We start from the raw sequence: 12,769 nt of genomic DNA, 5'->3' as shown, positions 1-12,769 counted from the left end.
GGTTTAAGGTAGAGATCATCGCTTGCGGTTCCTGGAGGGGAGGAGGGTGACGAAGCCGTCAGCGGTGTCAGCGTGCTGACAGCCCGGGTGCAGCTGTAGGAGAAGCGTGGCGCAGCTCCCCGCTGCATCTGTGCCCCTTGGCCTGCCCGTAGCGCTCGGATCTGTTTCCCGGACCTGCTCGTATCGTGTTCCTCGCAGCTCTGGCAGCCCTCATTTTCCAATGCGTTCTTCCCTCCTCGGATGATGTGAGGCAAAACAGAGCATGGAAGCGAACATGACTACACTTTTTTTTTGTTTGTTTGTTTTTTAAGCGCTGTACTAAAACCCTTTTGGAGTGGAAGGGTACCACAGCTGACTGATGCCAAAACCACCTCCTGCCCCCCGTCAATCCGCAGTCTATGCTTTAGGTGCTCGGCCTTTGAGAGATCGTGTGCCTGCCTTACTGGGCACACGTGGTACCCTCTCCGTTCCTGGTGGTAGCTTTTGGGGGATTGTTTGTTTTCCAAGGCAGCCAAACCTCCAGGAGGAAAACTTACCGTCAGCCTCTGTAAAACAAAGTTTGCAGATTCCTCTTCCCTGAAAACTGAAAGTGCGCGCAGGTTGGTGGGGACGTCTGTGTGCCTTTTTGTAGGCGACGTGCGTAACCTCTGTCTGCTGTTTGTCGTGTAGCCACCTCGCCTGTCTTGTCCTGAATGGTGTTTATGTAGCAGTGTTACGAAAGTGTGTGTTCTTAGCTGTGAATCTTACGCTGTTTGTGGATTTGGGGGGGTTTTAATATGCTTTTCTGATTTGTTAATACTATCAAAGAGGCTACTGATTTATTTTTTCTTTAAAGAAATAGTAGTTTAATGTGACGGGGACCCGAATTCCCAGTTCTGCTATTAACCCAGTCTTGCGCAGAACAAGCTGCGCCTCGGTTGTCCGTGAAGCAGAGCTACCCCTTGCCTATTTTGCAGTCTTGGTAAGCGTCTTAAAACTTCAAAACACCGTAGATAGCAGGCACCCATTTAATGTGTGATGTTGCAAACTAATGACTGCTTTGTTTTACGGAATCGCTCCTCTGCAAAACAGACGTGTCTGTAGGCTGGGTTTCCTAGTACATCTTCCCATTTTTCATTTCTTTAAACTTTTTCCATTTTAGCTTAGATCGCTGATTTTATTTTTAGGTCTGATGATGAACAGAGTTCAGCGGATAAGGAGAGACTTGCCAGGTAGGAGAATGGAGATTTCAAGCATGGACAAGCAGAGTATTTCCTTTCCTTAATGTTTCTCTAGGCATCCCTTCTCTTTTTTTTTCCCCCCTCCTTCCCTCATCTGCTGCAATAGAGGACTTGAAACTGAGCAGACTTCTGGAAATCGCTGTGTAATTGGAATTAGGAGGGGAAAGGCATTTAGTCCCCTTGTGAGGATGTCTTTGGGGAATACACAAAAGGGTTTGTTTGCAAAGGGCGGCAGGGTAGAGCGTGGTTGGGCCATTGCTTTCACCGAGTACTGTAGCTCTGCTGCCCTGCCCCAGTTCCTCTTGTGCTGGATCAAGGTGCCAAGTGGCCCGCGCTCACCTTGGTCAGGTTTTGTCCCAGGAATGCTGTTGTACTATCAAAGCAGACATTAAAAAGTGTATTAGTTCAGGTTTTTTCTACCCCTTAAAGCCTTCCAGGACAGGTAGGCTTGCTGAAAACAAGGGCTTCTTCCACCCCCGCCTCCCCCGCCATTGCTACTTGTAGTTCGTGAGTTAATGAGGGACTGTGGCTGAAATGACCCAAGCAGTCGTTTTGAGTGCTGTGCCATTAATGCAGAAATGCACCCTGAGAAAGTGTGCACACGGCTGCAGCTGGCTGAGACGGCGCCGTTGTCAGGACTGCATCTCCCCGGCAGCAGAATATCAGCTCTAAACGTACCCTTCCCTGTTTCCAGCTGCAAAATAAAAACTGCCTAAATTGCCATCAAGGTTTCTGTTGCTTGCCGCCCACGGCTTGTTGCTGCTGCAGAGCTGAGGGTTGGTAATTCGTGAGGAATGGCTTGCTTTGTGGCTTGCCGTCTTGCAAACTTACCCAGTAGCTTCTTAGGGCTGTTCCACCCTAGACTCCTTCTTAAGCAACACACGGGACTAAAAAGACTGTCATGGGCGCTGAGAATGCCACAATTTGGTCAGTTTATTGCCTGCTGGCTGGTTTTAAAACAAAAAATGTCCCCCCGAACACAGCCTTTCCTAACTGCAGTATTGCATAGCTTAAATATTTGAGGAGATAAGGCAATGCTAGAGGTGGGGCCTGTGAGTACAGCACACAGCAGTGCTTTTCGGGGATTTCTCCTCCAATGAAGTAGTGACCCTTTCCTCTGTCCCCAGTAGTCAGTTGTTGCTGTCATCCAAGAGTATTTGGCAGTGGGGCCGGTAAAATGCCTGGTGGTTTCCCAGTAGCTTTTGTAGCAAAAGTAGCTTCATGTGCACACTTGAGCATGTGAGTCTGGAGGAACTGAATTAAAGGTGAGTGTGAGAATTGAAGCACTTCTCCTGAATATCAATCTCTTGCAGCCAGGAGCAAGGTCACTGAATGATTGCACACACCTGGTAGTGATAAATGCTCTATTTTTTGTATTTATCCTCTTTAATTCACTTGCCTGTCTATGTTCCTTCCAACACTTTCATCTCATTTCATTTCCCGCCATGTGCTTCCTTGCATCTGCTCCATCCTTCTGTATAGGAAACCTGGCTTTTAAGTTCTGTTTTGAAAAACCCACCTTAGTAACCCAGTTAAACTGCCCATGGATGAAAAGAACCAAGTCTAAACAGGTCCAGTTCTGATCTCTGGGGGTTGATGGGGACTGTGCCCCGTGAGCAGACTTGCAAAAAGGTGTGTGAAGAGCCTCTTTAAGGGCTGTAGGTGGGCAGCGTTCGTCGCGGTGCCGCTTTAGAGGTCTGCACGCGTCCCCCCGGTGTGTGCCTGTAGAGGGTCTGCCCCCACCGGCCTTGATCTGTACAGAAATCGGGTGTGTGTCTCCTCTAAAGCTTTCCCTCCTGCCATGATACTGTAAAAGGCTCTTGGTGTGACCAAGAAGTTTCTTCATAAAAGCACTGCGAGGCGAGACTCATCTGTTGTAATTCAGGTGCCCAAGCTTAGGTGCAGCCCTGGCCTCCTTGTACAGTTATTGGAGACACATGGGTATCTGGAAGGTGATGGGGGGGATCTAAGGAAGAAATTCTTTACAGTGAGGGTGGTAAAACACTGGAACAGGTTGCCCAGAGAGGGGGTGGAGGCCCCATCCCTGGGACCATTCCAGGCCAGGTTGGACGGGGCTGTGAGCAACCTGATGTGGTTCAAGGTGTCCCTGCTCCCTGCAGGGGGGTTGGGCTGGGTGACCTCTAGGGGTCCCTTCCCACCCAAACCATTCCATGATTCTATGATTTGATTCATCCTTGGGCAAACAGTGGGTGGGGTGAGTCGTCTTAGTCTGTCTGCACCAGTGCTGTTGAAAAGCAAATTTTCTCAGCTGAGTAAGGTGAACCCCTCTTTGAGAGCGGAGGCCGTAGCAAAGGAAGAAATCCTTCGGCTTGCTGCAGTGTTGTGGAAGTGATGGGGAAGCTTCTTCCTCTGCTAAAATAGCTTAGCCTAGCTCGCTGCCTGCACCAGATACCAGGGAACTGATGTGATTTCAAGCAAGGCTCTTGTCTGCAGCAAAGAAGGTCCAACTGTAGACTCTCCTCCTTGCACTTGTTCCTGCGTTCCTTTGTGCACGCCCAGCATGTGAGGCGCTTGTAGTCCTTCTAACTCCTGACGACCCTGACGCATCTCTGTGTTTTGCACTCTGGCCTTGTGGAAGCGTTGACGTTGTGGAAACGGCTGAGGCTTCCGGCCCGTTGGTAACTTCGTCTTCCTCCTCTCCTCCCTGGCCTTTTGCAGGGAAAATCACAGCGAGATTGAACGTAGGCGAAGGAACAAGATGACTGCCTACATCACGGAGCTGTCAGACATGGTGCCCACCTGCAGCGCCCTGGCCCGCAAGCCAGACAAGCTGACCATCTTGCGCATGGCTGTCTCTCACATGAAGTCCCTGCGTGGCACAGGCAATACCTCCACTGACGGCACCTACAAACCCTCCTTTCTCACTGACCAGGTCTTGGCTTGATGCTTGCTTTGTGGGAAATGCTGCAGTTGGAAGGGGGGGAAGTAAATTGTGGGTGGGGGGAGATAGGCACCCTGGGTGGGTTTAGAGGGCGTCACCTCCTTGGCTCTGGAGTTAAGAGCGTGTCTGTCTGTCTGTGAACGCAGGAACTCAAACACCTGATCCTAGAGGCAGCCGACGGCTTTCTGTTCATAGTGTCCTGTGAGACCGGGAGGGTGGTCTACGTCTCTGATTCTGTGACTCCTGTCCTGAACCAGCCCCAGTCCGAATGGTTTGGCAGCACCCTGTACGACCAGGTGCACCCGGATGACGTGGGCAAGCTGAGGGAGCAGCTCTCCACGTCGGAGAATGCACTGACAGGTACAGCAGCCTGCGAAGGGATTGGCGGGGGCGGGCAGTGTAAAAGCCTGCAGAGGACTTGGATTAAACCCTTCACTTTGTAGAAGGAACCAAACCCTGGTGCCTTTCTAACAAGGATCCTGCAGCCCCCCCCGAGAATGCATCTAAAGGTACCATCGGTGACGCTTGTGTCTTGCTAGTTTCCTAATATGTGACCGGGCGCCTGGGTGGGTGAAAGGACTCGCGTTGCAGTGGCATCTTGGTTTCTCTTCTTTCTTTAGGTCGCATCCTAGATTTAAAGACGGGGACTGTCAAGAAGGAAGGCCAGCAGTCCATGAGGATGTGCATGGGTTCGCGAAGATCTTTCATCTGCCGAATGAGGTAATGAAGAGATTCCTTGGGGAAATCTCATTTGAGCCTGAAGCTGAACTTGCTCCCTGGCCCCATCGTGCTTTTATTTCAGCTTTTTTTTTGCTCATTCTGACATAGACATGATATAACATGGCTGAGCTGTCCACACAGTTGTGTTCTTGAGATTTTTTCTTTGCCCTGTTCTACAATAGCTCTCAAGACTGTTGTAGAAGATCCAGTTTCAAGTAACAATTTGTTTTGACCCTGTGTGTCACCTCCCTTCTCGAAGTCTGTAGAATGAGGGCTTTTCACTTGTACGGAGGAGATTCAGAGCTTCATCCCCTTTCATAGAGAGCTTCCTCTCATTCGAGATTGCCAAATTGTTTTGATGTTGACCAAGAAAGATGAAAGCCTTTCCCCTCGTGTTTCTGATTTTGGTACAGGTGCGGCAACAGCTCAGTGGATCCAGTCTCTGTAAATCGTCTCAGCTTTATGAGGAATCGCTGCAGGTAAATAATCCAAAAGCTACGGGCCAGCGCGCTGCGTTGCTAGGAACAGACGGAGCTGCAGCTCTGCCATCAGAGTGGTGGGGGACGCGGTGGTGAGCGCGTAGGCTAGTATGGCTCATAGCAGAGTTTACAGATCTGCTGGTGGAGGGACTGCAGTACCGCTATGTTGAGGGAGATAATCCTGGGGAAGATTGATCTTTCTTGATTCCAAGATTGGATTTGAAGACAATTTAAAACCGTACGTTCTTCACGCTGTTACTGTTGGGCTCTGGCGTAGGGTGTGCCTTTTTAATTTGAAATTGAGATAGATTCCAACCTGTTGTGTTCTTGGACCCCTTGCATTTGTGTTAAGCCTTTCTTCTGTTTTGTTTTTTACCCTGAAGACGTTCTGTGGAAGCTTTTTTAAAATACAAGTAGAAAGCTTGCTTGACCTTACCCCAGTTTAATATATAGCACAATCAGACTTGTTTCTCTCTCCCAAGGAATGGCTTAGGTGCGGCAAAAGACGGCGAACCTCACTACGTGGTGGTGCACTGCACGGGTTACATAAAAGCCTGGCCCCCTGCAGGTAAGGATTTAGCTGAAGTGTTCAGTTGTGGCTGTTTTTAAGCACATATGGTCTGAGTCCATTCCGTGAACTGAGTGTGCCAGCAAATGCTTTCCAAATGTTTCTTATCACTTTTTCTTATTTTAGGATTGAACTAATTTCTGCAGATGCTGGATCAGAGACCTTTGTCTCTGAACAGTGGGATGCTGTAGAGGCTGAAAATAGCATTGCGCTGTCTGATATGCTGGCTTATGCTGAAAGCAGAGATCTTTAACCCTTCTGGCAAAAAAAGGGAGGGGGAGGCAACTTAATTTACCCAATTCCTTCATGGGAAAGGATATTGAATTACAAAACAGGGTGGAGGGGTGTACTGAAGTCAGAACTGCATGTCTTTTTTTCCTCTGAGATTAGCAATTTTTCCTGTATTAACCTTGCTGGCGTGTTTTGGCACTCCCCTCGCAGGTGTGTCGCTGCCTGATGATGACCCGGACGCTGGCCAGGGCAGCAAGTTTTGCCTTGTGGCTATTGGCAGGCTCCAGGTGGGTAGCATCTTCTGATGGTTCAACATTGCCTTGTCCTAAAAGTCCACAGAGTTAAACTCTTCTGTCTGAAGACGTTCCCCAATTGCCACAAACCCGAGCGCAGGGCTGGCTGGTCAGGAGAAAGCAGCTCTCGCCAGATTCGGTAGTTAACACCGTACCTGTCTTACCTTGCAGGTCACTAGCTCACCCAACTGCACAGACATGAACAATGTTTGTCAGCCAACAGAGTTCATCTCCCGACACAACACCGAAGGCATTTTCACCTTCATAGATCACCGCTGCGTGGCTACGGTTGGCTACCAGCCGCAGGTGAGAAAGTGGTAGGAGCTGTCTAAGGAAGAACTGCTGTTCAGGCTTACTTTTCCCTCCTCCCTCTCTTGTACATCGTAGCTCTGCTTGTCTAACAGATCTGATAAAATGATGCCCAGGGCCGAAACCAGCCATGTGTTTCTCTTCCACCCATTGCTTTTTTCATGTGCTTTTCCAAGTACTTTGATCGCTGGAGGGGCGGGTGGCTCTGGATTATGTCTAATGTCAATTAAGATCAATTTTGCCTCCATTTATGTTCGAGATCAAACGATAGTCAACCGCTGTTGTGCTTCTCTAAAATACAGCACGCCCGTTCCTGCGCTTGGTTTGTGTAACAGTGATTTGGGGGGGAGCAGTAAGTACCTGTCCAAAGTGGAATTAGCGGGGCAGACCTGAAAGAGGGAGTCTGCCTGCCAGATGATGAACTGACTTGATCTCTCTCCCGATTCCTTTAAAATCAGGAACTTCTGGGGAAAGACATTGTAGATTTCTGCCACCCGGAAGACCAGCAGCTTTTGCGGGACAGTTTTCAGCAGGTAAACCACTTTAGCTACCACTTTTCATGCAGCGTGGTATGCGGATTGGAATCTGTCTTGGTGCTTGCAAAGCAATGAAATGAATTGGAAAAACCAAGAGAAAAATAAACTGTAGCTATTTCTCCTTTGCCCAATGGCAAACAGTTACAGATACAGTCACCATACTGTAAATGTTGCAGAACAAAACAGAAGCATCTGATGTCTAACTCTTGAATTCATCCTCTGGCTGCTAGTCCAGTCTGCTTTTAGGGCCAGAGACGTGGCTACAAAGTGCCTACTCGAATGCCATGCTTCTGTGGCTGAAACCCTGGTTCATCTCTAGGGCCCAGCCCAGTGCTGCAGAACTCGAAATGGATGTGGTTTGCTTGCCCTGTTGTCGTTACTCTTATTTCTGAGGGCGTTGGACTTGTGGCAGGGCAGGTAAGACTGCCCCTGTGCTTTCATGACTCCAAAAAGTAGCTGCTCATATCCATTTGTCCAAATAGTTGGAAGCGGAAGCAACAGCATGTGCTTCATTTGCTGGAGGCTTTTTTCATACATCTCACCAGTGCAAAGAGATAAGAAAAGCGAAAGCCAAAAAGGGGATATCCGATTCCCTTCCCATATCATTCAGGAATCAAAACAGCCTAAGGGTGCAGCAGCAGGGCCATTTAGCTGGGGAAAGCCAAGGCATGGTCTCGCAGGCGTTGAGGCGAAGGGCCATCACGAGGTTTTAGCGGGGGGTGGCTTGTGCTCAGAAGCAAGTTGCTCTTCAACACCTTCTTTTATCAGGTACTACTGATGGCATTACGTTTTTTTAGGTGGTGAAGTTAAAAGGCCAGGTTCTGTCAGTCATGTTCCGATTCCGATCCAAAAACCGGGAATGGCTCTGGATGAGAACCAGCTCCTTTACCTTCCAGAACCCCTACTCGGATGAAATTGAGTACATCATCTGTACCAACACCAACGTCAAGTATGTACATGGAAATGACTTGCCAACCACCAGTGATAGCACACGAACCTGATGGGATCTTGTCCCAGAATAACCAGCAGCACAGAACTGCGGGAGCTTTGGCCTCTCCCCCCTCACCAAGCTTCCCAACAATTTGCGCAGGCCCTGGAGAGATTGCGAAGTCCCGTGAGCGCTCTTTTCCCGGGCCGTGGCAGGCACTAGAGGACTATAAAGTGCAAGAAACTTAATTCCTTTGGCTGTCCCGGTTAGCAAGCTGCCAACGTTCAGCTTCAGCAGTGTCTTTTTTTAACTCTGGTTACTGGAGCGAGTCTCCTGCCTGTGTGTTTGCATTCAGAGCTAATATTAGTGAAGTCTGCCCTTGAATGGAGCTCTTGGGCTCCTGTGGCAGTCCAGGGGGTAAGATGGCTATGTGCAGGTGATCGATTTTTTTTTTTAATTTTATTTTTTTTTTCCTCCACTGCTGTAGTTTTGTCCTTGGATTCAGAAATGAGCTCCAGTGGGGACACTGCTTTCATTGCTGCTCCCTTCTTTTCTCTCTCTCTTGACCATTCCCATCGGGTTGGTTTATCCCCTTTGGGAGTGACCAGAGCTGCTCTCTCTTCCCATGAGCGAGCTCCAGGCCCCTTGCAGAAGAGCAGCAACTGAAATAGAGGGGGGGAAAAAAAAAATGAATGTGCCTGCATGTGTTTTGTAACTGCAGGCTTGGTGGGTGCAGCAGATGGAGGCTCTCTAGCCAGGCAAACAGGCAGCCAGATTGCTTGTGGGCAGGTGAAAAGCCAGGATTATGGGGGTTTTTTATTTATTTATTTTTTTGCAAGGAGCCAAGGTCGTAGAGTGCAGGTAGCGCTTCTTCCCTTCCTGCAGCTGGCAAGCTGATGCTTTCTGATGAGGAAGTATTGAGTTGAGCAGTGACAAATCCCTCTGGCTTTAAAGAGCTGTGGTGGAAGTGCAGGGCTGGAATCTGACACAGGTCTGACGCGGGCTTAATTCCTGTCCCGGCGTTCGAGGTATCTCTTTGAACTCATTCATTCCACACGCATCCATTCGCACATCCATGCTATGCCTTCTAAAAGCTCCGCATAAATTCAGAGCAGATAAAGCAGCAATCTGTGTCTGATCGTGTTTGAGGTGCGTTTTATCTCCGTGCGTCTTTGCGAGGTTATCTGTATTGTTTCATCTTCGAGATCGGGTGCTACTGAAGCAGCAGCTTGCAAAAGAACTGCTGAGAAAACGCTGGATATTTTTTATTTTTTTTTTTTTATTCCTTTCTCACGGGAGTTAAACATTAATTGGCTTCTGACAATTAACAGAAGAGCATAATGAACTCCACCAATGTCTTGGGCTTACAACCTAAAACTGCTGGTGGGTCCCTGCAGGCTCCAGCTCTGGAGTGTCTGGTGTAGAGCTGAATGGAAAACCTTGGGGGGGTTTCAGGTTCCTACACCCTTTGCTTGTGCTTTAAGGGTGATGCAGGTCTGGCTGTGCTCCTGGTGTAGGTTATTAATTGCTCCCCTGCTCGCTGACTGAGTGGGAGGGGGCAGAGCCCTTCGGCTCACAGCCGTTGGTGTTGCATTGCCACCCCCCTTTCAGGGACCGTGGAAACTGAGAGGAAGGATCCTTCACTTGAACAGGTTTTGCAAAAGCAAAGCTTCCAATCTTGTCTGAGACAGGCGCGCTCTCCTACACCCAGTACCCAACTATTTTGCTTTCGTTTGGGTATTTTTTAAAATACCTTTTTTTTTCTTTTTTCTTTGCTTTAAAGGAACTCGAGCCAGGAGTCTCGGCCTGCTCTGTCCAACTCAATGCAGAGGCCCCAGCTGGGGCAGAGTGTCAACCTTCCCCTGGAGATGGGCGCAGCCCAGCTGCCCTCAAGGTCAGGAGGTGCTCAGCTCCTTTTACCATGCCTCTCTCGCTGGTTCTGCCCTCCTGTCAAATAGCCTTCCTACCCAAACTTTCCTCTCTGCAGCAATGAACTCCTCTGGGCTAATGAATCCTTGGTGTAACCACAGAGTATCTGTTCCCTTGGCAATCATTTTTAGCAGCCGGTGCTCTCCTGTTACAGAGACTTTCTATTTTAGGCAGCAGCAGCCGCCACAACAGACAGAGCTGGAAGTGGTCCCAGGAAGAGAGAGCCTGTCTGGTTACGACCACTCACAGGTAAATCAACACGGGGGTCGGTCGGTTACTCCTTGCGTCTGTTGTCCTGCGTTATTTAAATTACCTTTTGCTGGGGCTTTGAAGGCGGCCACACAAGATTGACTTGAGGCTGCTGAGAGGTTAGGGAGGAAGGTTGTTCTGCCTTGGGTTTTGCTGGATCTGTCTGCTTGATTCTGATCTGCCCCTCTGGCACCCTCCCCACGATGCCTGTCTCAGTGCTGCCACGCTGTCCCCGTAAAATACTGAGAAGCTCAGAGAGCAGCCCGGCCTCGAAGCCCTCGGCTGTTCCCCGCGCTGGCTGCGAGACCGCTGACTTTGTGCTTGAGGTACTAACAGCTCGCATCTGTACCTGCTGCCAGGTTCCTGTTCAGCCTGTGACTGCTGCCGGCCCAGAGCACAGCAAGCCCTTGGAGAAGGCAGACAGCCTTTTTAAACAGGAGCAGGACCCAAGGTTCAGCGAAATCTACAGCAGCATCAACACAGGTAGGCAGCGCTGGGCTGCGAGGCATGGCCAGGGGCACGGCACATCTTTATCTGATTTCAGCTTCAAGCCGAGCGCTCTTTGCTCTTTCCGAAGTCTCTCGGAGCAGTTCTGGGTGCAGAGGCTCAGTGTGGCTCTGTTGTGGCGGCCCAGGTCTTGCAGAATAGCGCTGATTTTGGTGCTGGGTGGATTATTCCTCTCTACGCTGATGGGCTGCTGTGGCAGTGAATTGTCCTGCAGCCAACATTTTGCTGGAGAGGTGCGGGGAGGGAGCGGGCGATAAGGTGTCTCTTGCTCTGGTCTTGCTGCCTGCCTTAGTCTGATCCCTCCTGCTTGTCCCGAGAGAGCAGTTCGCTGTGTTCTAGTCAGAGCGTCGAAGGCTGTGGATGCTCTAACCCCAGGGGGGACCTTAATGCAAGTTTATTAGAAAATGGAGAGGAAATCAAATTAAGCAGGCTTTTACAAAACCATCTGGAGGCCATGTCTGGATAAGGAACAGTCATGCTTGATGCTTTGGCTCAAAACAGTCTTCCTTCACGCGGGCACGTCTCTTGCAACTGGTTCCCTGTCCCTCTTCCTGCTGCTGAGACTTTCCCAGCCCTAACGAGAATCAGCCTCTCTCCACAGAGCAGAACAAAGCCATTCCTGCCAGCACAGTGCCTGCCAACCAGCCCCTCTTCACGCAGGGGAACACTTTCACCCCATCGCGACCTGCTGAGAACTTCAGGTGAGGCTTGCTGTGCTTTGCCTGGCCTCACGTCAACTCTACCTCGTCCCGCAGCTGTCCCTGTTCTGTTTGTCTGTCCCTCTGAGTGTTCCCAGCCCCTCTCTGCATGGCAGCGACTGTCTATAAATGTGATCCTTTATGGTGTGCACAGGAAATACAGGGAGAGCCCCTCCAGGCATCGGTTTCTTTGAGGAGTGGGGGAGAGGAGGGCTCCTGCCCCCCTGCTCTCCTGCCTGGTGCTGCTTTGCTCCTGGTCAGAGGTGCAGGAGCTTTGAGGCTGTGCACAGCACCAGCATGGGCCCTCCTCTGCTGTGCCAGTCCTCGCCGCCCTCCTCACCTCCCCAGCTACTTGCCCCGATTCCCTGATATCCCTCTGCTCTGTTGCCTGCCGAAGCTTGCCTGTGGGATAGCTGTGCCTCTTGGCCGTGCTTAGACCGAAGCCCAGGAACTGAGCTGGGTGAGAGTGGCCTTGCCCGCAAGCCCAGCAGCTCCTGCCAGTTGTGTCTACAGCAGGGCAGCACGACAGGCACGAGCAAAGCCACCGCCCCACGTTCTGGGCTCCGCCACCCCCCCCAGTGACTTGCACGGATGGTGTTTGTGCCTCTTGGCCCTGTGCGCGATGCCTCGTGTCCTGAGGGTGCCTCTGCTGTCTTGCAGGAGCAGCAGCATGGTACCTCCTGTGAACATTATTCAGCAGCAACCCTCATCAGCGGGCCGGATCTTAGCGCAGATTTCACGCCACTCCAACCCAGCTCAGGTCAGCGGAACCAGCTGGGCTCCAGGGACACGGCCAGCGTTCACACCCCAGGTAGCAAAGCCTGAACAGTGCAGGCCCCGAGTCCCCGCTGCCTTACAGACCCTTCTCGCCATTGCAAATCAACCTGCTCCGGCTGGCTGGCCGCGTGACGGAGCAATGCTGCGTGTCCGTGTGTGCTCTCCGTGGGGGCCAGTCCTGCGGCTTCTCACCCTAGTTAAGATGAGGTTCGGAATAATTGCATCTCTCCTCTTCCTCTCCTGTTCCTTGCTCTCTTACAGCAAGTGACGTCCCAGACGGTGAAGACTCGGCCCCCTTCCTTCAGCATGGGGACTTTCCAAGGCACCCCGTCCTCCTTCAGCCCCATGACAGCCCCTGGCTCTACGGCTTCTCCTACGGGGGCTGCTTACCCGAACCTTGCCAACCGTGGCACGGGCTTCAGT

General features: G+C 50.8%; 1 protein-coding gene across 1 annotated transcript in view; it reads left to right on the top strand.

The window, feature by feature from the left end:
- Nucleotides 1-12,769, top strand: part of ARNT (aryl hydrocarbon receptor nuclear translocator) — a 33,066-nt gene that overhangs the window by 7,838 nt on the left and 12,459 nt on the right. The window contains exons 5-20 of the mRNA XM_035898048.1: nucleotides 3,900-4,113; nucleotides 4,269-4,482; nucleotides 4,566-4,631; nucleotides 4,743-4,842; nucleotides 5,256-5,321; nucleotides 5,804-5,889; nucleotides 6,331-6,407; nucleotides 6,585-6,719; nucleotides 7,181-7,255; nucleotides 8,056-8,207; nucleotides 9,970-10,080; nucleotides 10,286-10,364; nucleotides 10,724-10,847; nucleotides 11,473-11,572; nucleotides 12,230-12,380; nucleotides 12,608-12,767. Coding sequence (XP_035753941.1) covers nucleotides 3,900-4,113; nucleotides 4,269-4,482; nucleotides 4,566-4,631; nucleotides 4,743-4,842; nucleotides 5,256-5,321; nucleotides 5,804-5,889; nucleotides 6,331-6,407; nucleotides 6,585-6,719; nucleotides 7,181-7,255; nucleotides 8,056-8,207; nucleotides 9,970-10,080; nucleotides 10,286-10,364; nucleotides 10,724-10,847; nucleotides 11,473-11,572; nucleotides 12,230-12,380; nucleotides 12,608-12,767 — 1,910 coding nt within the window. The remainder of the gene's footprint in view (nucleotides 1-3,899; nucleotides 4,114-4,268; nucleotides 4,483-4,565; nucleotides 4,632-4,742; nucleotides 4,843-5,255; nucleotides 5,322-5,803; nucleotides 5,890-6,330; nucleotides 6,408-6,584; nucleotides 6,720-7,180; nucleotides 7,256-8,055; nucleotides 8,208-9,969; nucleotides 10,081-10,285; nucleotides 10,365-10,723; nucleotides 10,848-11,472; nucleotides 11,573-12,229; nucleotides 12,381-12,607; nucleotides 12,768-12,769) is intronic.

Source organism: Egretta garzetta, unplaced genomic scaffold (assembly GCF_000687185.1).
Source record: "Egretta garzetta isolate BGI_Z169 unplaced genomic scaffold, ASM68718v1 scaffold437, whole genome shotgun sequence".
NCBI classification, from domain to species: domain Eukaryota; kingdom Metazoa; phylum Chordata; class Aves; order Pelecaniformes; family Ardeidae; genus Egretta; species Egretta garzetta.
This window is presented reverse-complemented; position numbering and strand designations above follow the sequence as displayed.